The following is a 25,573-nucleotide window of genomic DNA, read 5'->3' as shown; positions in this document are numbered from 1 at the left end:
GTTTCACATTTATTTTTCGGCAATTACATACGCGATCGGATTGTGGATATATAAATATATGAGAGAATCCCAATTTTTAAGTAAGCCTAATTAATTGGTATTATTAATTGGTTATCAATCGTACTGATTCGACATCTTGGATTATTGATTACTTACATGTTAATCGCACTACCCGGTTAAGGTTTGAGGAGTATATATAACGATTAACAATATTTTATTACTCATTTAGTTCTGTTCAAATTGATAATTTTTTTAAAGATTTCGTCTCAACTAAAATGGTCACTTTCTCTTTTAAGAATAAATTAAACTTACATTTTTTTCTTTAATAAATAATGCAATTGTTTTTTTTCTTTTTTAATAGTTTACTATATTCACTAGTTTAATATAAAATCTCAAATGTCTTTCAAGAAATTGACAATATGAGTAGACGTGAGGACGAGGAGTAGTATAATTTATCGTTTCACAAATGATGAATAAGTATTAACGACGGGACACAAATTAATTGGACGCTTTTTCTCTATCCAATAGATTGAAGGTTCGAATCATCATGATTCACGAAGGTAAAATTTTTTTTATTATGGACCTTCATAAAATTAATAATAATTAATTTTTATGTGATTTTAAAGCACTTTTGGTTTCATTTTAGAGTTATTATATATTTATAGTTAAAGTTCAAAAAACTCAAAAAAGTATGATCAAAATTTGGGATATACTATCCTTCAGAGTGGTGATAGTAGATATAATGACTTTTACTAACTGTAGCTCTTAAACAAAACATAATTTCAATATTAGAAAATTATTTATACTACCTAAACTTATTTAGGAAACTGCTTGGTTTTTAAGAAAAAAATATTAAGTGTGGATATATATATCGCCCTAATCAATAAACTAGGGTGACGAGATGCAGTCAACATTTATTTTAGTTGATGGTTTCTCTCTCATCTATTTTGGTCAATGAGTTTATGTAGCTAAACAGCTTAATCACCACAATAAATAAGATTGTTGCTTGACTAACACTTTATATTATGGTGGAAATTAGGCTTAACACGTGCCAATTAAATGATATCCTAATTTGTTTGTAACTACCAAAACTAGACAAAATAAAAGTCTTTCTTCCGTTTTTAATGGGACGAGCCGTGAGGTAAATTCTTTCCACAAACCTTCATCAATTGTGACAGAGGAAATAGAAAAGAAGTGACACCTCTTGACCAACTATGGAGGTCCAATTATTCAGAAGTTCAACAACTATAACCAAAGAAGAAGTAAAATAATAACTTAGATATTCTTTTCTTTGGCCGGAGTGATTTGTTTTAAAGTTGGTACTATTCCAATAAAGTATTTAAAACTAGCACGATTTGGATATAATTCGAGTCGCCCCTATCAAAAAAAAGAAATATAAACTCATTTTAGTCTTTTTAGTGGAACATGTTTTCTCTAGCTTGATAATTAACATATAGAGGTGATTTTCACATTAATCAATTTAGAATTACGAAGATTAAAATTAGTTTATAACTTAATTTATCTAAAATATGGAGTAATTATTTTTTGTTTTTCCTCTTAGTATATATTATACTCTCTCCATCCAACAAAAAAATGCAATATTTTCTTAATCCATCCCACGAGAATATGCACTTTCTAATTTTAAAAACTCTTTTTTCTATAATGAGGTGACTCACTCCGCACTAATAATACTTTAATTACCTTTTCTTTCTCTATCTCTCTTATTTTACCAATTTTACATTGAAAAACTCATGCCAAGCCCAACGTGCATATTTTTTAGGAACGAAGTGAGTAGTATTTTTTCATTAAAAAAAATGTTAGTTATGAATAAATTTTAATACGTACAAAATTAATACAGTAGAATTTATAACTAAGTGAAAATCTGCAATGGTCAAATATGGAAACTTGTTCTATAGTCAAAGAAACCATTTAATATTATATCTTAAAAATAAAAAGGAATTAAATTGGCAAAACAGCGACCGGAAATCGCAAAGCCGCCGGCCTGCATGTGAAAACTATCCACGTGGGAAGTGCCAAATTTCACCTCTTTCAAAGTTGAAACAATCACGCCAAGAACACTTCCATTTCACTCGAATCTCCCAAACAAGAAACTTCCTTTTCTATTTATCTATTCATCCCAGCTAATTTCGGAAACTCAAATTGCCTAATTCTCCACAATTCTCACATTCTAAGAGTCGTAGCTGTCATGCTTGTGCCTTGTGGCGAAGAAGATCGTCATCCACCACGCTCAATTATATCCTCCCCTTTGTCCCTTCTAAACCCCTCTACACCCATGATCAATTTTATTACTTTATTCGCTAATTCTGTTTGGTCGCCTACAATCGGTGAAGAGGCTTTAATTTAGGATAAATTAGCTTTGGATTCCTGTTTAATCCGTGGAGTTGCGGCGGAATTTCCAAGCTTTCGCTTTACTCCTCAATTGGAAATGATAAAGGTGGAAGATTGAAGGGAAAGGAAAGCTTAGATTCCAAGCATAGGTATGTTTTATTGTAATCCCCTTTCTAAAGTTATGCCCTTTTCAATTTAATTGTAGTAATTCGTATGAATTTGTGAATTGAATTGTGATGAATTAGGGATTTAGGGTTTATCTGTGTAATTGGGGATTGATGATATGTGTAGTGAAATGGCGACTCCGGTGGAGCCCCCAAATGGATTTAGGCCGATGGGGAAGCATTACTTCACAATGTGGCATACGTTGTTCGAAATTGACACGAAATACGTTCCCATCAAGGGCATCGGGAGGGGGGCGTATGGGGTGGTTTGTTCCTCGATAAACAGGGAGACGAACGAGAGGGTGGCGATCAAGAAGATCAACAATGTGTTTGGGAATCGCGTGGACGCGCTGAGGACTCTGCGGGAGCTGATGCTGCTGCGCTGCATCAAGCACGAGAACGTGATCGCCCTCAAGGATGTGATGATGCCGAGCAACTGGAGGGGTTTTAAGGATGTTTATCTGGTTTACGAGCTGATGGACTCTGATCTTCATCAGATCATTAAGTCGCCTCAGCCTTTGTCAAATGACCATTGCAAGTACTTCGTCTTTCAGGTGATTGGCTGCTCTGTTCTTCTCTGCTGTTAGCATTCGTATTCGTTTCAATAACAATGAGTTTTCAAGGATATTATGATTTGTGCATATCTATTGAGTTGTGGTTGTGACTGATGCAAAAGAGCTTTGTGTTTGTATGTGATAATCGATGATGCATAAGCTGTTTCGATTCTTTCATACATGATTGATGAATCATGAGCTGCAAAATACTAGATTGTGTGTGTGGAGTGTATAAATTGAGTTGCAAACGTGCTCTTCGTGCATTGACTAGACGAAGAAGTAGATTTTCTAATGAATGTGTTTTCGTTGGATTTGTCTTTGTTTTTCACAGTTTTCTTTTCCAAATAAAGCATATCTAGTTACATTTATGTATGGATGCAACAATGCTTACTTACATACACCGATATGATTTGACTGCAGCTGCTTAGAGGGTTAAAATATCTACATTCTGCGAACATTCTTCACCGGGACCTGAAACCAGGGAACCTCCTCGTCAACGCAGACTGCCAGCTCAAAATATGTGATTTTGGACTTGCACGTACAAGCAGAGACAACGGGCAATTCATGACTGAATATGTTGTCACGAGATGGTACCGTGCACCAGAGCTGCTCCTTTCTTGTGACAATTACGGAACCTCCATTGACATCTGGTCCGTGGGATGCATCTTGGCAGAAATTCTTGGCCGCAAACCAATCTTTCCGGGAACCGACAGCCTCAGTCAACTCAGGCTTATCATCAGTGTTCTTGGCAGCCAACCTGAAGCTGATCTCGAGTTTATAGACAATGCAAAGGCAAGGGCGTATGTGCAGTCGCTCAACTTTCCCGGAAGAGTGAACTTCTCTTCTTTATATCCGCACGCAGACACTTTGGCAATAGATTTGTTGGAGAGGATGCTTGTATTTGATCCTACCAAAAGAATTAGTGTTGCTGAGGCTCTCTCCCACCCTTACATTGCAGGTTTGTACGATCCGAGCTGCAACCCTCCGGCCCAGTACAAGATCAATGTCGATATAGATGAGACTATCGGGGAACCAGTTATAAGGGAGATGATGTTGAGAGAGATGCTCTATTACCACCCCGAAGCTGCCTATGCCAGTGCAATGTATTGAGGTTTCGGGAAAACATTCTTCGTGCAGAAGAAGGTGATCAAGCAGGCGAAGTAACGACGGAGGACAGCAAAAGAGGAATCAAACTCTGCTCTCATGTTGTTGGCTTTGAAGGTTGTGTTGAAGATCCATTGAGTGATTAATTGAAGATATTTTCATGAGAAAAATAAGTTCATGACGTGTAATTTGTTGTGGATTGATTAATTTTTTGGTTTGAGAATGTATGTCCAGTCATTGCTATAGCATATTTCTTATAGCTGATGCTTGAGAACTATAAACTCTATACTACAGTGGTGTATGGTTATAGAAGGTTGATGTTTGGAATAATATATACCACTATTTTTGTCCAATTCAAAGTTAAATATTTTTTTGACGAGATTTTATGCAGTGTTGTTTCGTTTGTTAAATATAGAAAATAAAAATAGAAGAGAACATGAAGTAGAAAGAGTAGTGTTTTAATTTTTAAAAATGTGTCATTTTGGAGTGACATCACACAAAGATGTAACCAAAAAAATGACTAATTTTTTTTATGTATGAATATAGTATTCACTCCGTCCCAGGGCGGCACGAGAATTTATGTAAATTTATTTTGTGTGTTAAGTGGTGAGAGTAAAGTAAGAGGGAGAATAAAGTAGATATAAAGGTGTTTCCATTTTTAGTAATGAATTATTTTAATTGAGATAAACAAAAAAGTAGGTCATATTTCAATGGAGAGTAGTATTTATTGTAAATTAATGAAGAAATTATCAATCCAGATATGGTTTAATTAGTCTTAATTATGATTAAGTAATACTCCTATTATTTAGATTCACTTCAGCTCGAGTACACCACAAGGTAGGCCCAGCCCAGTCTAGTCCAAGCTTGCGAGTAAGTCGCTGTGGTATTAGAAAAAATACTTAACTTTATTTCATTTATATTTTTATTGTATTTAAATTCAATATATAAACAAAAATAACCCATTTGCGTTGAATTCATATAAAACAAATATTATCATTAGTATAAACTATTAATCCTGGTTAAGGAAATAGGCTTACTAATATTTTAAAAATAAAAACAAGAAAGCTACAAACTTTAACTATAAAAGTAAATATTTTCATATAGAATAGAATCAAATTTGTTCTCAAGTTACGAAGTACATAGTTTTATTATAGAAGATAAATATGATTAATAAAAGTATAAATTACAACCATGAATAAATATACTCCTAATTTTCAGCCGAGCCTGAAGTGGGCTTGGGTCAGGCATGTGTTTCAAGACAGGTCTAAACGAAGGTTATTTAGAGTGGGTTGGTCCGATTAATACAACTGGAAGTCTATAACTAAGCAAACATTTAAATTTGGGCGATATTAATCAAATATTAATTAAATTGCTCGTGGTATAACCTAGAAGTAAATAATTTAGATTTGACGAGATCAACCAAATTATTGAAGATCTAAATTGTTTAATAGTAATTGTTTTCAAGTTTATTGCACTATAGTTATTACTCCCTCCGTCCCACAATAGGAGTCACTCTTATTGTGGGTACGAGTTATAAGACAATGAGTTGGAAAAGTTAGTGGAATACAGAATCCACTTTTTTATATTGATTTTATAACAAAATGTGAGTGAAGCGTATTAGTGAAATATGAGACCTACATACTATTTATGGTAAAAATGAAGTGTGGCTCTTATTATGGGACGAACCAAAATGACAAAATGTGACTCTTATCGCGGGGCGGAGGGAGTATAAATTAAGTTAACGTAATCATGTAAGCATGAAAAATACTCCCTCCGTCCCAGATTAAGAGTCATTTTTTGCCGTCAAAGTCCGTCCCAGTTTAAAAGTCACATTTAGAATTTTTCATATTTGGTCATACAATTTTACCCCATTGTTCATCAAAATTACTTCAAAATGTCATTATCTACATTAAAATAAACCAAAACAAAAATAAAAAAGTCAAAAGGGACCCACTTTCAACCAACTCACTTCATTTATTACACACTCCACTATCTCACTTCATTTATTAAACATTCCACCATCTCACTTCATTTATTACACACTTCAACTCTTTCTTAAAATTTGAGCCATAACAATAAGTGACTCCTAATCTGGGACGGAGGGAGTATATAGTAATGGCGAAGTCAGGATTTTGACGCTAAAAACCCAAGAACATGTTAATTTCGTGCTCCGTGTTACAACTACGTGTAAGCATGAAACACGATAATGGTGAAGTTGGGATTTTGACGCTTGAACTGAAACCTAAAAAGAAGTTTTTTGGCTCCGTCACAGTTTAACAACTACAGCATCGACGATAAGGAATTGTGAGAGAGATGAAGAAATATAGAAAAAGTTAGAGGATGAGTGAGTGAATGTAAAATTACATTTTTGGACATAGCAACATCGACACCAGATAAGTTACAGCGGTGTCGTCGACAACAAGCTGTGAGAGGGATATAGTGAGAGAGCGGGAGTAGGATCTAAGGAATTCAAATCAATAAATGATACTCCCTCAATCCCACAAGAATATGCACTATTTCCTTTTTAGTCCATCCAACAAGAATATGTACTTTCTAATTTTAGAAATTTTTTTCTCTCTAATGAGGTGGGATCCATTCTCCATTAACAATACTTTAATTATTATTTTTTTCTATATCTTTCTTACTTTATCAATTTTGCATTAAAACTCGTGTCAAATTCAAAGTGCATATTCTTTGGGGATGGAGGGAGTAGTAAATTAAATGTCTCGAAATTTCATTTGTTAATGAAAAGGTTTGTTTCCCATTTAATCTAGGTTAATTTTCACCCAACTTTGGACTCGGATTCTAATATTAGAAGTGATTCCTTTGTGTTTCCAATAAAAACTTGAACATGTTATGCACTATATACATTACTAAGTAATTCCCTAAACTTTGATCGTGTAGCATGCATGCTAATCATTACTCAATGAGAGACACAAAATGCCAAAAATTAGGTGTGTTTGTTGATTGTTATAAGCTGTTAGGTCAATGAAACCTTGATTGTTAAACAGTCGACCACTTTTGAGTATGGATTGCTAACCTAATTATACAATTAACAGACTAATTTCCAAAATTGAGTTATTAGGCACCTTATGATTTCAGCCAAGCCCTAATTGGCTTGTTTGGATTCTTTGTCTGTTTCTCTCTGTTTTTATTTCAAACTTTTTTACCTAATGTAAATTAAATTTCATCCATACATACAAGATTTGAGATGACATTATGTTAAAAAAGAAATAAAGTGACAATTAGGCGTGTATAAATTCAGGCACACTATACATTCTTGTTACAAAGAAACAAAAATAAGTTAGATTGTTTCCTCCCTCTGTAATAACACTATACATTCTTCTTACAAAGAAACAAAAGAAAGTTAGATTGTTTCCTCCCTCTGTAATAGTTGAATTCATCTCTGTATGAAGAAAATTGAAAATAATACTCTCCTTCCAATACCAATGGTCTTGATACGGGATGATACGAGTTTAATGTACAATTAGTAAAGTACTATAGAGATAAAAAGAAAAAAAGAGGTGAAGTGTTGACTTTGTCCATCGTTTGAGGCTGTTATCCAAAATTATCTCACCGTTTAAGTAATTACTGTTTAATACTTATCGCTTTTGTGTTGGAATAAAATGTCATGCAAAAAAATTCTTAACAATCGGAATATTGACATGACAACCAAAATTACACTTCGATTACTCAAGTTACACATTGATTACCCATAATTACACATTGATTACTCAAATCAACATATAGTACTGGCTGCCACATCGATATTCCAATTGCTAAAATTTTTTTGCAGTACAATTATTCCTACCGATGAAATGATGGGTACTAAATTGTAATCACCTGAACGGGGGGATAATTTTAGAGAAACGCCAAAAATGACTGGGACAAAAATGAGCATTTATATGAGCAAAAGTCCCATTTTATAGAGATAAACTTTCTAAAAATGAAAATAGACTAATTTTTATGATGGATTAGAATGGAAAAACATGATTATTATTCGTGGATAGTGGAAAAATTAAATTGTGTATGAGAGTTCAGGAAAAATTCGCATGTATAAAAGGAATAATTAAAATTTTTCATTATGATATTTGATCGACTTTTGGATTTTCTTGATATGTAGCAATCGATGTAATTATGTGAATACATATGTTACTCGATACTTCGATTGAGGATCCGACTTGTTAGTTGGTAGGGAATATGTATGAAGGAGACACTATTTTTGTACACGGTTTCCTCTTTATGAAAGTTGTTTTCTTGATTTTTTTTTTTTAATCTAGTGTGAACTTTTTTTATCATATGTATTTAACTTTTACTTGTTTAGAGTTACGATCTCGAAATTCAATTTGTTTAACTTCATATACCTTTATTACACGACTTTTTTGACATCTTCAATTCTTAAACAAGATTGTAGTGTTTCACATAAATACAGTGTGAACACTTTACTTTAAAGAAGTGTCATCTTTACAAAAAAAATCTAGAGAAGTAAAATGAAAAATAATACTTATACAGTTTATAGAAGAATTTGCAATCACTCAAAAAAAAGTAATCCTCGTGTCCAAAAATTTACAATAAATTAACTATCTGAATTCCAAGATAAAAAAGTATTGTAACATTTGTAAGTTTCGAAACCGTATGATCTTTTCTACGTTAAGCAAGCCGTAAATACGCTATTCCAATATGTAATTCCTAATACTAATTCTAGTAAAAAAAATATTAAAACAATTCTTACCACAATCAACATCATAGACAAAAAAAATTTAGAAAAACACTAAAAATTAATCCCACCAACTTCCCTCCCAAATCTCTATAAATACTTAGATCACACAAACTCTTTCAACACCAAATATCTCAATAGCAACAAACAAACAATGGCTTCCAAGTCCATCAACTTGATCATCTCCATCGTCGTGCTTGCCTTCGCAACCCTTTGCTTCTCTCAGAGTAGCAACGGAGGCTCTCTCTCGCCTCAGTTCTACGCCCGGTCATGCCCACAAGCCCATCAAATAGTACACTCCGTTGTCTCCAGAGCCGTTGCACGAGAGCCTCGTATGGCTGCCTCACTACTCAGGCTTCATTTCCACGACTGCTTCGTCCAGGTTCTTTATATAGTAGTTTCAGTTCTCTCTTTATAACCGTTCTGTTTCTTTCGCCAATATTGACCAATGTGAAATGAGATTCAGGGATGTGATGCATCTCTGCTTTTGGACTCGGGCAACGGCATAGTCAGTGAAAAGGGAGCTGTCCCGAACAACAACTCTGCTCGGGGATTTGATGTCCTCGATCAGATCAAATCGGCCCTCGAGAAGGCTTGCCCTCACACGGTTTCTTGCGCTGACATCATAGCACTTGCTGCTAGAGAATCCACTGTTCTTGTAATAACAAAAACATTATGCCTTTTTTTTTTCGGCCTAAATATACTGTTTGGTCAGTTAAAGTGAAATATGGTTATTAGACTACTATAATGATTTCAGTTCTCTTTTTACATCGATATTTGTTTATGTGAACAGGCTGGTGGGCCTAGCTGGGATGTTCAGTTGGGGAGAAGGGATTCAAGAACTGCGAGTTTCAGCGGCGCCAACAACAACATTCCTGCCCCGAACAATACATTCCAGACCATCCTCTCCACGTATACACGAGTCGGCCTAGACATAGTTGATCTTGTGGCACTGTCCGGTACTAACATAAGTAAATAAAGATGTTTATCCCGTGTGATGCACGATAGTACTTATGGTTTTCGTCGTTTTCAGGTAGCCACACCATAGGGAACTCGAGGTGCACGAGCTTCAGGCAGAGGCTGTACAACCAAGCAGGCAACGGGCAGCCCGATTTCACCCTGGACCAAAACTATGCAGCCAGGCTACGCACAGGATGCCCCCGGTCAGGTGGCGACCAGAATCTGTTCGTGATGGACTTCATCACCCCTGCAAAATTCGACAACAACTACTTCAAGAACATACTCAGCTCCAAGGCGATGTTGAATTCGGATGAAGTCCTGGGGACGCGTAATAAAGTGTCGTTGGGGCTGGTGAGGAAGTTTGCTGCCAGCAACGAGGCTTTCTTTCAGCAGTACGCTAAGTCTATCGTGAAGATGGGGAATATATCTCCACTCACAGGCTCGAGGGGGGAGATTCGGAGGAACTGCAGAGCTGTCAATACTTGAAATACCGGAGTTTGGCTATCCAATGATTTACAAATAAGAAGACATGTTGTCTTTTCTTTCTGTGTTTTTTGTTGTATTCATCTTTTGTTTGTGTTTGATGTGCTGTTGAGGGAAGCTTGATTGTTCTGTATAACATCTGTGGACCTCTTACTCGAATAATATATAGACTAGTTTCACTTGTCCGTCATACAAAATGTTAAGAGATGCATAGATGTATGGTATCAATCTTCGTATGCACTATGGAATAGTGCATACGAAGATTGATTTGGGACCGATAATACTAAATACTAAAGAAGGCCATGAACCAAACTTTGACTTGCTAGAGCTTTTACTTCAACCTTGACATCAACAGCCATCTTTGTGCACTTGTCAGCATCAGCCTTGTTCGCTTCCATCGCAGTATCTATTGTGGATATCTTCTTATGTATCAGAGCAATGTGCATCAAATTCAGTTGTTTCTCCTTTTCCATTCTTTCATTAGCCTCGATGTATTTCGTTGCCTCTCCCTTCAAGGCCAAGTACCTCTTAGTGTTGCTCCTCATCTCAGAAATCTGTTTGACCTTGTCAAGAAGCCATTCGACGTTGAACTTCTCTGCCTGATACTGATGGAGCTCATTGAGCATGCCATTGATATCAGCACGCGTGATGTCCTGGAACGTTTTCTTCTCGAGCCTCTGGTACATGTCGCACAGGCGCTCAAGAAAGTAGGAGGCCATGATGGAAGGGGACTTGACACTGCTAGTTGCAGTGATGTCGCCATATTTGTCGAAGATGGCTCCAACCAGAGGAGCAATCTCTGCCTTCACTCTGTGGCCGCGTACTGTTGGAGCAGACTCAACTTCTTCTCCTTCTTCATCATCATCTCCGACCCCTCTAGCAAACTCTGTCAGGTTAAGGCTATGAGAGGGGCTCAGAGGCTGGTTCCTGGAAGGACCATCGTACATTTTGCACTTCTCCAGGATATGTCCCACGACTGCCACCACAGCCGTCTCACTTGGAGGCTGAAAAGGGTCATCAATATCCGGAGCAGGAAATGTTGAAACCTTGACAGCCTCACAAACTGGATCGTCGTGAGTCGGAAACTCTGGCTTTGGGACTACAGTATCTTCCCTGATAACTCTTAGTGCTGGTTGAAAAGACAACTGTGGAGCGTCTACTGTCGAATTCCTTGTTTGGCGCCTAACCGAGGAAGGAGGATATGGCAAGTCCTACACAAATGGAGTTGGTAAATCATCACAACAACAGTGGGAAATGTACATAAACAGGAAAAAAATCCAACCAACATGTATTAAACAAAGTAGTAGTAGAACATAAGAAATGCCATGTTGTTAAGTTTTGTTATCCTAAATCTGCTGCAGGAGAAAATGCTATAACAATAAATAAACATCATTCAATCAGAATCACCCCTTATTTGATTACAAACCTCAAGATTTAGAAGTATTTACACACAAAAATACACAAAATCAAGAAAAAGCCCACCTCACAATATACAACATCTATCTACAGCTCCACAGCAAAAAGAAACAATCTTTACCAGAAAAATAAGTCCCACAATCAAAACAAAAAACATTCTTTGATAAAAAAATATCATGTCCCATGTCCAAAAATAGTAAATTCTTACCTTCAACTCACAAAATAAGCTCAAAAGAAAATAAAAATTGCATCTTTAAATTTTACTCATGAGTAGTTGCTTCACACCTCAAACAAGTTTAATGTCAGAAAGATTTCTGATTTACTATTTCTTATACAACTTGGAATCTTCTTAATCTTAACAATAAACTTTTCTCGAACCTGATTATGTTGATGTTCTTGATGTCCTCCTCTTTGCTTTTTTACCTTCATTTTTAATTGGAATCGCCTTCAAGTTTTTCTTGGTTCCGGAAAATGGAGGTAGGGATGAAAGTGGATTGTTTGGACTGTGCATAAAACAATTAGTGCATAGGTGTCGCCGTGTTATTGCATGAATTCAAACGTAAATGGTTGCTATTTTGCCCTGACAAAGTTCGATTCCTAGAATTAAAGCTACCCTAAACAGTGTAATTCCCTTATCTTCTCTTCTTGATCATTTACCAAATATTTAAGCAAAGATCCTAATTTTATTATTGATGATTAAGAATAGAGTTAATAGTGTTTTATGTTTCTATTTTATTTTAATCAAATATCTTAAATTTTTATTACTCCATCCGTCCACTATTTAAAGAGCCATTTTGACTCACACGAGTTTTAATAAATTGTTTGACTTTGGAATAAAGTAAAAGGAGAAAGTGAGTGGAATGTGAGACTCATTTAAAGTACTCCCTCCGTCCCACAAAAGATGTCACACTTGTGGGACGGCACAAAATTTTAGGAGGTTTTGTTTTGTGTGTTCAATGGAGAGAGAAAATATAATTTTTATATTCATGTGAGAGAGAACTTTTTCCAAAAATAGAAATGTGACATCTTTTGTGGGACAAACTAAAAAGGAAAGTGTGACATCTTTTGTGGGACGGATGGAGTATTAGTTTTATATGGTATTGTGAGTGTAAAAAGTTGGTGGAATGTAAGGATTGCATACTAAAAGTGGAATAAAGTAAATGGTTCTATAAATTGTAGACAAATTAAAATGGCAAAAGGGCTCTTTAAATGGTGGACGAATGGAGTACTAGTATTTTCTATAATAATTTTATATTTTGAAATGAATAATACATATTTACGAGCTAATGCATTATTAACAAAGCTATTGCTGCTTAAATATTAATATAATATTATTTATTTTATTATTAAAAATAACTATTAAATTAGACATTTAGTATTTAATATTAAATTCCGCCCCCGTCATTTTCTGGGTCTGGTCTTCAAAGAGAGTTCTTGGGGGTTCATAAAACCTTTAGTATATATTTTCTACTCCATCTGTCCTATCAAATATGATCCACTTTCCTTTTTAGTTTGTCTCATTCAAGATGGCCCATTACTAAAAATAGAAACTCATTTATCTATGTTTTATTCAAAATCTCTTACTTTTCTTCTCTCTACCTAACACGCAAAATAAAACTGCATAAATTCTCGTGCCGCCCAAGGAATGAGTCATCTTCCTTAGAGCATCTCCAATGCAAATAGGCCAGCCACTCTCTCTCCCTGCCACGTCAGCAGCACTAAAAAACCACCTGCCACATCAGATTTAGGCCAGCCATAGGCCAGCCGCAATAAAAATAATTCAAAAAATACTACATTTACGGAATTAAAATAACGATTAAATCACGGAATTAAATTTACGACACAGATACGGGAAAATTAATTCATTTCATTAAAAAAAAGTACAAAGATTAAAAAAAATACATGATTTTTTTTTAAAAAAAAAGGGCTTCCACACACGAGCCCTCTCTACTCCTCGTCGCCGTCGCCGCCGCCACCCGGGGTATCTGAGCCCACGTCGGAACCCCCCATTGTGCCCTCGCGGCATCCAAATCAACTACATGCTCTCGAGTATCGAGTGAAGAAACATCTTCTTTGTGGGGTCAGTGGCGGTCCTCCAATCTTGGAAGACCTTGTACATCTGCTCTCGCGTTTTTTGACGCGAGAAGAAGGTGTACTCGCGTGGGGGGGGGTGCCGAGACGACCTCCTGGGGCGATAGGGGGGATCCTCCTCTCGCTGCCAATTGCGCCCGCTTTTGTCCAACCGGGCGAGGGCGACGAGCATAGGATGGAGGGTCCGGAAACTCCTCAGCATCTGGGAGGAGGTCGTGGGATCCGCCGCTGCTGCCGCTGTAGTCGCCGGAATAGTTCAACCTCTGCTTCTTCGGCCACCCAGCGTTGCACCCCGCCCGAAACTTCTTGGAGTCCTTCAACAACTAATAGCATTCCCAGAAGTGGAAATCCTTGTACTTCCCCGCCAAGGGGAACTGACTCTCGGCTATCCTCCGACCGTCCTCCTCATTCTGCCTACTAGTGAGCTGACGTAGGGCGTTGGCGTACTACGCCGAAAAACGGCCGACCGCGGCCCTGATGCGCTCCCACCCCTTCCAGACCTCCTCCCCGCTGAAGTCCTTCCCACCCGGGTAGTTCCTCCTGTAGGCAGCTCTAATCTTCGCCCACATGTTGACGACCTGCTGGTTGTTCGCAACCAGCGGATCGTCGCACACCTCCAACCACCCCCTGGCCACCCCGGCGTACTCATCCTCCGTCCACTTCCTCCGGGCGGGGGTGTCGTCAACAGCGGGCTGCGACGACTCGCCGACCGCCTTGGCCTTCCCCTTCGTCTTCTTCTTCTTCGCCGCGGCCCGCCCCGCTGGAACGGGAGTGTCCGGATCCCCGAGATCGATCCCCATGTCATGCAATGACAAAAGGTCATCGTCTGTGAACTACTTCTCCACATGGGTCGACGTGTGAGACGAAGCCGTCAAAAAATCCAGAGAGGGACGATAGACCGTGTCCCCCCCCCCCCCCGGTGACCCCTGCATCTCGGGATGCATACCCATCATCTGCTGCATCATCTGCTGCTGTATCTGGGGCATACCTCCCCACCCCTGCCCCCCGCTAGCCTGTCCGCCGCCTGGCATACCCAACGGCATCCCCCCTGGTTCCCACCCCCCTGCGCTCCAGCCATCATCCCCATCAGCTGATTCCAAGGGACGTTAAACCCTGGGCCCATCTGCCCGCCCATCTGGCCCCATCCAGATCCCACGGGTACCGTGGGAGTCTGAGATCCACTCGTCGCTGGACTGGACTCGTTGCTGTGATCCATCGCTCGATGATGCTCTTGTACAGAAATGTAGAGAGAGAGAAAACTCGTTAAAACAAGTGGTACAAATGAAAATGAAACTAAAATCGCGTTTATATAGGTTTTCAAAAAAAAATCGAAAATACGGCGTTGGCCGATCGGCACGCCACAATGGCGGTCAGCGCATCGGCCAGCGCCAAGCCATCGGCTAGCCCACGCCGAAATTTTGGCCGATTACCCGCTGGCCTACTCCAATGAATCGGCTAGCCGGCATTGGAGATGCTCTTAGGACGGAGGGTGTACATTATTTCACTCTAATCAGTAACTAAATCAGTCAGACTGACTATATCATAAACTGATAATTTCGTCGATTTTCTAATTAGTCCGGTTATTAACACATCGCATTTATCAAGTCGACACAGGAATATGCAATAAGGAACCAGCCAATCATATTGCAAAACTAAACGTAACTCATGTTCTTTTATTGAATTTTTGGACGATATATCGAAAAACATGTTGCATTTTTTAAGAACAACTAGTACAACTCTCGCGCGATGCGCAGTATGTTATTAAACATTTATACTCCCTCCGTCCCAGTTTTATAGTCACATGTTGCCATAAAAGTCCGTCCCACATTTATAGTCACATATAAAATTTTCCATATTTGGACATAAAATTTTACCCCATTATTCACTAAAATTACACTCAAATGCCATTATCAACACAAAAATAAAAAACCAAAAAGTCAAAAAGGGACCCACCTTCAACCAACTCACTTCATTTATTACACACTCCACCATCTCACTTCATTTATTACACACTTCACTATCTCACTCCCCCATCTCACTTCATTTATTACACACTCCACCATCCCACTTCATTAATTACACACTCCACCAATTCCTTAAAATCTGTGCCATAACTAAATGTGACTATAAATCTGGGACGGAGGGAGTACAATATATAAAAGGAGAGTTTTGGGGGTGTTTAGGGAAATAAGAGGAATTTTAAGGGTATTTAGGGAAATACCTATTTAAAATAGATATTTAATGAATTAAAATTATATAAAACTTGTGATTAGTGTTTGTTGGTTATTTAGTTTCCATAGTTAGTGGATTAGTGGTATAGTTAGTGGTAATGTTGCACAACAACATATAGTCGAAATTTTCTAGAGTAAATTTAATTTAATATTCTATTTGTATGTTGTTTAACATTTGATAGTCTTCTCTTTCTATTTTTATTGCAGAAGTTGGAAAGCTTCATAATCAACATTCAAAGGACGACATCTAAGAGAGTATCAGATTCGATCGAAGCATGATTGGGCTTCCGTTTCGTTTTTCTCCTCAACAACCAATGTCGCCTCTTCGAGGTATTTACTCTGTTTTTTTTCTTTGTAATTGTTGTTAGCGTTAAGAAAATAAGCTGAATTTAATGCCGGTTTCTTTTAGTTTTGTACGTATTGATTGTCGTGTTTGGAAGAGATTGTGTAGATCAGGTGAAATTGTGAGATTCTATTGCTAAAAGTATATGATTTGGGGGTTTTACTGTTGCATTTACATATTCTTCGTAATTGTGTAATCAAATTGGCGATATCATGAATATAAATATGATATGATCGTTTTTTAGTTCTGTTGATGTTGATTGTGATTTGAAGTGTATGACATTCTGCAAAATAATTGGGAGTTTTTAAAATTGTTGAGATTTTATGTTGGCAATTGTGTATTAAGCATGACAAATGATGTTGTGTTATTTCAATCATATCGAATTTGTATCCGTGCAGTTTTGTTTTTCAAGTGCTACTAATAAGAATGTCAACTGGTAGAAATCTCTTCATTCATTTTGAGTGTGTTGAGGGTAGATATCGCAAGTCCATGTATGAGATCATATACTTTGAGCAAGAGAAAATTGAAATATTTTCTCACCTAGCATAGTTTGGCAATGGCCACACCTAAGGAAATAATTTACAAGCTTTGTTGAGATTTATTAGAAGGTCAATGGAAGCCAAATAAGGAAAAAGAACAGATCGAATACATTGAGATTTCATTCCAATTTTTTTTTTTTAAATTAATTTTCAAATACTAGATTGCCATTTAATTTTAAAACCTTTATTAAATTAAATATATATAATTTAAAGGTAAGTGGAGTTAGTGGGAGGTTTTAATATGTCAATTAGTGATAATCTTGGAGGTATAACCGTATAAGAGTACGCCGTTGAGAGATAATAAATATTTGGGATATAGTACATTGTATGTTGGTGAAGTTTAAAATTTACAGCTATTGATCAAAGAGGATGTTGTTTTTCTCAATCTTTTTATCAATTTGTAACTGCAGATTTGTACATTTTGTGAGCACGCCCGAGATTTTTGAAAGAATTGTACATATAGAACGAGAAATTTTGCAGATTGATAGTTCAACTCAATCTAATGAAAATCCTACGGCGGACGAGGAAGGTATATAGGCATACCCTATTAATGAGAATATCATATGTAGTAGGGACATATATAGTATAGTGGATTTTCTCTCTTAGACTATACTACTTGGTAGTATATGATTTACATATCAAACACATTGTGTTATTAGGGAACATATCAGCAGATGTTTAATTTTAAAGTTAATGTAGTTCGTAAAGAAGTTTAAAAAATGATGACTATTTATTATGCTTCAATATTGATTTGCATAGTTTTTTATTCTCGTATAACTAAAATTGTTACTCAAATTGTTCATTGTTAATATTGATTCTAATTTTATTTAATTAATTTAAATTTTATTAATTAATATTTTAAAAATATATCAATCTGTGCATAACACAGGCGTGATACTAGTTATTAATAATGCTATAGCATTAAAATTGATTTTTATTTCGTGAAAACAAATTGACATCACTTCGCATATATAGCTAATTACCAGAATTGTGATATTATTAGTATGATGAAGTTTAGTAATGTTAATAAAATTTATATTATTCCAAACAAATCACATTCTTTTCATATTATTAATAAATTTATATATAAATTTGGTACATGTCATAGAGATTGACCTTAACTTTGCTGAACCATGCAACATTAATTAAAATTGATGTCACTTATACTTGAACTACACATGCATGCCCCACAATATCAGCACATGACTCAAAGTTTTTAAGGGGGAATATTCTCTCTTAAAAATTTTCTAGTAAAACATGTAAAGCATTTTTTAAGTTTAATTACCATAGGGTAATAACCCTTCTAGTGTACACTCATGCTTATGAACGGATCATTAATTTATTTTTATATTCGTTCAAATTTTTTATAAAAAAAAGCAAAATCTACATTACATTTACATATCTGCACAATAGTTTATGTAAAAATATTGCATAAGTTTTTTTCTATTTCTTATAATTTTATAATAAAATTGGTTGATAAACTAAAAAAATTGATTTATTAATGCAAGAAAGAGATAAAACAATTTGGAGGTAATTGTTTGTTAATAAATTTGGTTAAATTACCTTCAGTTTTAATTTCTAATACTAATTCTTACCGGATTTGATTCCTACTTATTGGGGATATAAAACAATTCCCTTCAATTTTAATTTCTACAAATTCCTATTGATTTCCACAAATTAACTATGAATGTAGCATATTTACTTGAATAAAAGAAGATTCAATATGTACTGCTAAGGTAATATGAATTCAACTATATATGTATATATGCTGCATAGTAAAGAAAAAAAAGGAGCATAACAATAAAAAGAGCAAAGCATAGATGTATGGTTTTAATCTTCGTGTGCACTATGCAGTAGTGCATACAAAGATTGATTTGGGGCGGGGACGATAATACTACTAAAGAAGATCATGAACCAAGCTCTGACTGGCTAGAGCTTTTACTCGAACCTCGAAATCAACAGCCATCTTTGTGTACTTGTCAGCATCAGCCTTGTTAGCTTCCATTTCCTTCTGTATCAGAGCAATGTGCCTCTGATTCAGTTGTATCTCCTTTTCCATTCTTTCATAAACCTTGATGTATTTCGTTGCCTCTCCCTTAAACCCCAAGTAACGCTGAGTGCTGCTCCTTTTCACCTCAGAAATCTGTTTGATCTTCTCAAGAAGCCATTCGACGTTGAACTTCTGAGCCTGGTATTGGTGGAGCTCGTCGAGCATGCCATTGATCTCAGCACGCGTGATGTCCTGGAACGTTTTCTTCTCGAGCCTCTGGTACATGATGGAAGGAGACTTGACATTGCTACTTGCAGTGATGTCGCCATATCTGTCGAAGATGGCTCCAACGAGAGGAGCAATCTCTGCCTTCACTCTGTGGCCATGTACAGATGGAGCAATCTCGGCCTCTGTCAGGTTAAGGCTACGAGAGGGGCTTAGAGGCCGGTTTCTGGAAGGACCATCGTACGTTTTGCACTTCTCTAGGATATGTCTCATGATTGCCACCACAGCCGTCTCGCTTGGAGGCAGAAAAGGGTCATCAATATCCGGAGAAGGGGGTGTCGAAATTGAGTCATGTGACAGCCTCACAGACAGGTTCATCGCGAGTCGGAAACTCTGGCTTTGGAGCTACAATATCATCTTCCCTGCTAACTCTTAGTGATGGTTTCATAGACAGCTGAGGAGCGTCTACTGTCGAACTCCTTGTTTGGCGCCTCACCGAGGGAGGCGGATATGGCAAGTCCTACACAAATGGAGTTGGTAAATCATCACAACAACTATGGGAAGTGTACATAAACAAGAAAAAGGCAACTTGTGTTAAACAAAGTAGTAGTAGAACATAAGAAAAGGCATGTTGTTAAGTTTTGTTGTCATAAATCTGCTGCAGGAGAAAATGCTATAACAATCATAGTAGTTTTGTGGGTGAAGTTAATAAACATCATTCAATCAGAATCACCCCTTATTTGATTACAAACCTCAAGATTTAGAAGCATTTACACAAAAAAAATACACTAAATAAAGAAAAAGCCCATCTCACAATATACAACACCTATCAACAGCTCCACAGCAAAAAGAAACAACCTTTACCAGAAAATAAGTCCCATAATCAAAACAAAAAACATTCTTTGATAAAAAAACATGTCCCACGTCCGAAAATATTAAATTCTCACCTTCAACTCACAAAATAAGCTCGACAGAAAAAAAAAAAAATTGCATCTTTAATCATGAGTAGTTGCTTCACACCTCAAAGAAGTTTAATGTCAGAAAGATTTCTGATTTATTTCTTGGATAACTTGGAAACACATTCCTCAATCTTCTTAATCTTAACAAGAAAATGGCAGTAAAAAAAGGATGAAAGAGTTAAACTAAAAAGGTGTGTAGCTTTTCTTGAACCTGAGTATGTTGAGGTTCTTGATGTGGTCTTCTTTGCTTCCTTAGAGTGTCCACAGTGGGAGGGCCGCGGCCCTTGGCCAGGGCTTGGGCAGGGCGCGGCCCCCCACTACTGAGCTGAGAGGAGGACGCGGCCTGGGGGGTGGACGAGAGAGAGCCGAGCTCTCGGCCAGGCCGAGGCTCTTGGGCACGCGGCTCAGCCCACCACTGCAGGGGCCGAGAGTTGCGACCCTTGGCCACCAATTTAATTTTTTATTTTTTATTTTTTTTCAAAAAATTTTATATATTCGTCCTTTCTCCTCCATTTTTTTACCCCAAACCAAACTTCACTCTTTCCAATTGATTTCAATTTAGTTTCAAAACATGGATTCTGACGATGAAAATTTTCAACGAGCGATCGATGAGGAGTTCGAAGAACTCGTTGCAGCGGTGCAAGCTGAAGCCGACGAGGAGGAGGCGGCTTTGGCGGCGGCTTTGGTGGCCACCCCTCGGCCGAGATTCCGTCGCCGGTATATCAACCGCGACCATGCCGGAGCCGACCAGCGGTTGATGGAAGACTACTTCGGCGATAACCCCCGTTATCCGCCGGAGGTTTTTCGTCGGCGATTCAGAATGTCGCAACGACTCTTCATCCACATTGCGGATTGTTTGTCTCAGCGATATAGGTGCTTCACCTTGCGGAGTGATGCCACCGTTCGACCCGGATTGTCGACATATCAGAAGTGCACGATGGCAATTAGGCAGCTTGCCTATGCCGGGCCTGCTGACATGTTTGACGAATATCTACAGATGGGTGAAACGACTGCCCTTAAGACGCTGAGACAGTTTTGCAAGGGTATCAAATAAATCTTCAAAGGGGAGTACCTACGGAAACCAACGGCCGATGAATGCCAGAGACTGATTAAATATGCACGGGACTGTGCATCATTTTTCGGGCATGATGGGAAGCATCGATTGCATGCACTGGGAGTGGAGGAACTGCCCGGTAGCTTGGAAGGGGCAATTCACTTCTGGTTTCAAAGGGCGACATCCCACGATGATCCTTGAAGCCGTTGCTGACTACCGCTTGCGAATCTGGCATGCGTATTTTGGTGTCGCTGGGTCGAACAACGACATCAACGTTCTACAATCATCGCATCTCTTCAATGATGAGTCCCGAGGTGAGGGTCCGCAAATCAGCTTCGTGGCCAATGGCACGCAGTACAACAGGGCATACTATTTGGCCAATGGAATATATCCTCGTTGGCCCGTGTTTGTCAAGACGATTCGACAACCAATTGGGCCGAAGCAGACCTATTTTGCAAAAAAATAAGAGGGTGCTAGGAAGGATGTTGAGCGGGCTTTTGGAGTCCTCCAATCGCGATGGGCCATTATACGGTGCCCGGCTCGACTATGGCACGAAAATGATGTCGCAGACATCATGACTGCGTGTATCACATTGCACAATATGATAATAGAGGATCAAGGCTTTGTTGCAGAGCGCTGGGCACCGGAAGATGGTGCTAGCACAAGTCACGGTATTGCAACCCTTCCTCTGCAGATGGGTGTACCATGCAGATGGGTGTACCACGCAGTAATGAATACTTGATTCAGCGTTTCACCAATATGCGGAGTGAAATATCACATTCAACACTGCAGGCTGATTTGGTTGAAGAGGTCTGGAACCGTAGAGGAGGGGACGCAGCGTGATAGGGGGTTCTCTTTGTTGTCCGCGTTGTATCGAAAATTTTCGTTGTATAATTTTCCCTTTTATAATAAAACAACGAAAATTTTGTTATAATTTTTTTTATTTTAATTATTTCTATGTATTTTAATTATTATATGCAAATAATATTTATGATAGCTAAAATTAAAATATAACAAAAAAATGTTAAAAATAATTTTAATTGGTGGCCCGGAGTGGCCCGGAGGGTCACCATTGTGGTGGCCAAGTTTGTTGGGCATGTCCAAGAAATGGTGGCTTTGGCATGCCCAAAAGGGCTACCATCGTGGATACCCTTACCTTCATTTTTAATTTGAATCTCCTTCAAGTTTTTATGGTTCCAGAAAATGGAGGTAAGGATGAAAGTGGCTGTGCATAAAACAATTAGTCCCTAGGTGTGTCGTATGGTTATTGCATGAATTCAAACGCAAGTGGTACTATGCCATTTTGCCCTGACAAAGTTCAATTCGTAAAATTAAAGCTACCCCAAACAGAGTAACTCCCTTATCTTCTCTTCTCTTCTGTGAGCATTTTAGCCATTCCAAAAATTTAACCAAACCTAGACCAAATTAAATTCCTAATTTTATTATTGATAATTAAGAAGTGGGTTAATAGTGTTTTTTGTTTCTATTTTATTTTAATCAAATATCCTAAATTTTTATTTTTATTTTTTCATAAAAGGTCTTGCTGTAAACAATTCTAACGGAAAGTTGATTTGTCTCGTTTGGAGTATTAATCAATTTTACAATCCAATGAAGGGTATTAATCTTAGTTATGATCTAAAACAGAGTCATTTGGGATCATAAAACTAATACTACCTCCGTATTTGAAAAATAGAAACATTTGAAATGACATGTATTTTAATGCACAGTTGGTAAAGTAAGAAAGAGAATGAAAAAAAAAATAAAGTAAAAGAAAAGAAAAGAAAAAGTAGTGAAAGTAGGGGTGACAAATCGTGCGTGTCGGGTCGTTATCGTGTCGACACGATAACGACACGAACACGATAACAACAAACACGAACACGACCCGTTAAGAAAACATCAAACATGAACACGAACACGACCTGCTACCCACAGACACGAACACGACACGAACTCATTAACGACACGAACCGTTTCGGGTCAACACGACACGAACACGACACGAACCCATTAATGACATGAAAATAAGTGTTGAAAAATGAAAATAATAAGAATAATAATATTAAAATATTATGTGTTAATAAGAATAATAATATTAAAATATTATGTGTTAACAGATAACACGAACACGCATTGTTAACGGATAACACGAACCCGACACGAACACGACACGAATACGACACGAAATTTTCGTGTCCTTAATGGGTCGACCCGATAAGGACACGAACACGATAAGGTCTGACCCAAACCCATTAATTTCGTACCGGTTCGTGTCGTGTTATCGTGTCGTGTCAAAAATTGCCAGCCCTAAGTGAAAGCAGTGTTAGTGGATTGTGGGGTCTACATCTAAAAATATAAAGATTCTAAAGTTTCTATTTTTAAGAGACGGACTAAAATAGAATAAGTTATTATTGTTAAATTACTAAGGTAGAATATATTTTCTACTGTATTTCAGTCTAACAGTAGACCGACTATATCATGAACCGATAATTTAGTCGATTTTCTAATTAGTTCGGTCATTAACACATTGCATTTACCAAGACGACACCCGAATATGCAATAGGTACCAGCCAATCATATCACAAAACCAAAAGTAATTCACGTTCTTTTATCGAATTTTCACTTTGCATCTTTTAAGAACAATACTCCCTTCGTCTGAAAATAAAAGTCTTATTTTTTACCGGCTTGGTTTTTCAAAGTTGACATTGTTTTATTTACAAGTCAAGAGAGTTTGAGAATGAAGGACAAGATTTCTTGGGAGACTTGGTCAGCCCTCTCCAAATGGATAAAATGATGAGCATCAAGAATCACAATCTCATGATTTGGAACCAAGCTTTTGAAGACAGAGCTCTCAATGTATTCCTTTGTACCGCCGCTTCTGTATCCCATATCCTTCGTTCCCACAATCAACTTCGCCGGAACTCCAATCTTCGCCCCTTGTCACGCCGCCATTAGCTCCCAGTTTCTGAGATCACATTAATTGACACTAATATATATGGATTGTATGTTTGAATAATGTAGTGACTCACAAGTTTAGGGCTCGGTAGTAGTTGAACTCGCCAGTGAAGCCCGAATCCTCGAATTTTTCGGCAAGCACGTTAATCTCTTCCTCCGAGATCCACGCTGGCAGCACCGAGGGCTTTTCTAGGTAGTCGATGATCTCGGTTCCGGGTGGCGCGACAACCATCTCGACCATGTTTATGAGCAACAACTTCTTCATCACTGTCGCGCAGTCGTACCTTGCTAACGCCCTCTCTGCTCTCCCTGCTTCCTGAGTTCACCATCATTGTTTTATACACGAATGAGACAATTATAAAATTGGGACGAATTCGTGATTTGATATTATGTTTCCAAACTTATTTTGACCGTAAGTTGACCAAACTTCGTGATTAATTACCTGAAACTGGCAAACGTAAAAGTCATCCCCGTACTTTTGCTTCATTGTTTCGAGGGGTTTAGCGCTAGCGAACCGCGGAGTAAAGGGGACGGAAAGAGCTACGATTCCTTTGACTCGGTCGGGGCGTAGCAAGCTCATATGCCAGGCAGCGGCAGCTCCCCAATCCGTCCCCACCACATATGCCTTTTTCACATACCAATTCCATTAATAATAGCTCAAAAAGGAATTTCAAATTGCGAGAAAAACAATGAAATTTGCTCAAATTCTATGACCTTAATTTAGAAATTGGCTTTAAAACATGAAATTGTACATTGAATGCAATTGAAAAGCCGCCAAAATATTTAACACACTTATGCGTCACATCAATAATTATCACTATCGGAAATTATACACATATATACCACATATCAATAGTTTTCATGTGTTCCATATATAAAAGACAAAATTTGAATTTATTCCTTCATTAGAACCATCAATATTTTCGGTCGGTCAGACAACGCACTCTACACCATCAATTTGGGTACACTGTACCCGCAACAATGTTAAAGTTGCTAAGACGAACCAAAATTTGACAAAAAAACATGATTTTTCCGGCAATTTATCCAAAAAAAAGAAACTCTAGCAAGAGAGAAATATGTATAACCTGGTGGACAGAGAAGTGATCAAGCAAGGCAATGAGATCGCCAACGATGTGGAACCAAGTGTAAGAAGAAGGGGAGAGGGGGGACGTCGGTATCGCCAAAACCTCGCAAATCGGGAGCGACGGCGTGGTAGCCGTGGGCGGCTAGGAACTCAATCTGACGGTGCCACGAGAACCACGTCCCCGGAAAGCCATGGAGCAGCAGCACCAACGGACCTGATCCTTTCTCAGCTACGTGCATCCATATGCCGTTGGCTTTGACTCTTTGGTGATTCACATCGCTTCCCTCATCATTGCTTACATCTAAGCCTATGGATGATTGATTGCACATAAATTACTCCCTCCGTCCACGAATAAGAG

General features: G+C 37.8%; 3 protein-coding genes and 1 pseudogene across 5 annotated transcripts; 2 read left to right on the top strand and 2 right to left on the bottom strand.

Annotated features, from left to right (window-relative positions):
* Positions 1-1,977: 1,977 nt before the first annotated feature.
* Positions 1,978-4,524, top strand: LOC125213802 (mitogen-activated protein kinase 7-like). Of its 2 annotated transcripts, none has more exons than XM_048114539.2 (3): positions 1,978-2,498; positions 2,595-3,067; positions 3,488-4,524. In XM_048114539.2, exons 2-3 carry the CDS (start codon positions 2,633-2,635, stop codon positions 4,175-4,177), a joined length of 1,125 nt encoding a protein of 374 aa, XP_047970496.1. In that variant the 5' UTR covers positions 1,978-2,498; positions 2,595-2,632; the 3' UTR covers positions 4,178-4,524. The 2 variants fall into 2 exon arrangements, with proteins under 2 accessions (XP_047970496.1, XP_047970497.1); XM_048114540.2 differs by having other exon boundaries at positions 1,979-2,498; positions 2,641-3,067.
* Positions 4,525-9,015: 4,491 nt separating this feature from the next.
* Positions 9,016-10,516, top strand: LOC125213803 (peroxidase 72-like). Its single transcript, XM_048114542.2, has 4 exons — positions 9,016-9,270; positions 9,355-9,546; positions 9,682-9,847; positions 9,922-10,516. The coding sequence occupies exons 1-4, from the start codon at positions 9,043-9,045 to the stop codon at positions 10,332-10,334; spliced, it is 999 nt and encodes a 332-aa protein (XP_047970499.1). The 5' UTR covers positions 9,016-9,042; the 3' UTR covers positions 10,335-10,516.
* LOC125213805 (uncharacterized) lies at positions 10,474-12,325 on the bottom strand. Its single transcript, XM_048114543.2, has 2 exons — positions 12,126-12,325; positions 10,474-11,542 (listed from the first exon to the last, which is right to left on the bottom strand). The coding sequence occupies exons 1-2, from the start codon at positions 12,174-12,176 to the stop codon at positions 10,622-10,624; spliced, it is 972 nt and encodes a 323-aa protein (XP_047970500.1). The 5' UTR covers positions 12,177-12,325; the 3' UTR covers positions 10,474-10,621.
* An 11,530-nt stretch (positions 12,326-23,855) lies between these two features.
* LOC125209349 (epoxide hydrolase 1-like) lies at positions 23,856-25,573 on the bottom strand (annotated as a pseudogene). Its single transcript, XR_016136322.1, has 4 exons — positions 25,217-25,573; positions 24,574-24,756; positions 24,206-24,447; positions 23,856-24,141 (listed from the first exon to the last, which is right to left on the bottom strand). The product of XR_016136322.1 is annotated as an epoxide hydrolase 1-like (transcript).

Source organism: Salvia hispanica, chromosome 3, assembly GCF_029641045.1.
Source record: "Salvia hispanica isolate PSC_SH4W2 chromosome 3, Shi_PSC_v1, whole genome shotgun sequence".
Taxonomy (NCBI): domain Eukaryota; kingdom Viridiplantae; phylum Streptophyta; class Magnoliopsida; order Lamiales; family Lamiaceae; genus Salvia; species Salvia hispanica.
Note: the sequence above shows the minus strand (reverse complement) of the source record. Positions and strands in the feature narration are given on the sequence as shown.

Bases quoted from the DNA above. Each gene is read 5' to 3' on its own strand.
- LOC125213802 (XM_048114539.2), top strand. From the start codon at position 2,633: ATGTGTAGTGAAATGGCGACTCCGGTGGAGCCCCCAAATGGATTTAGG. The intron at 3,068-3,487 runs GTGATTGGCTGC...ATTTGACTGCAG, and splicing joins GCAAGTACTTCGTCTTTCAG to CTGCTTAGAGGGTTAAAATA.
- LOC125213803 (XM_048114542.2), top strand. From the start codon at position 9,043: ATGGCTTCCAAGTCCATCAACTTGATCATCTCCATCGTCGTGCTTGCC. The intron at 9,271-9,354 runs GTTCTTTATATA...AATGAGATTCAG, and splicing joins TCCACGACTGCTTCGTCCAG to GGATGTGATGCATCTCTGCT. The intron at 9,848-9,921 runs GTACTAACATAA...CGTCGTTTTCAG, and splicing joins TGATCTTGTGGCACTGTCCG to GTAGCCACACCATAGGGAAC.
- LOC125213805 (XM_048114543.2), bottom strand. From the start codon at position 12,176: ATGAAGGTAAAAAAGCAAAGAGGAGGACATCAAGAACATCAACATAAT. The intron at 11,543-12,125 runs GTTCGAGAAAAG...CCATTTGTGTAG, and splicing joins AAGAACATCAACATAATCAG to GACTTGCCATATCCTCCTTC.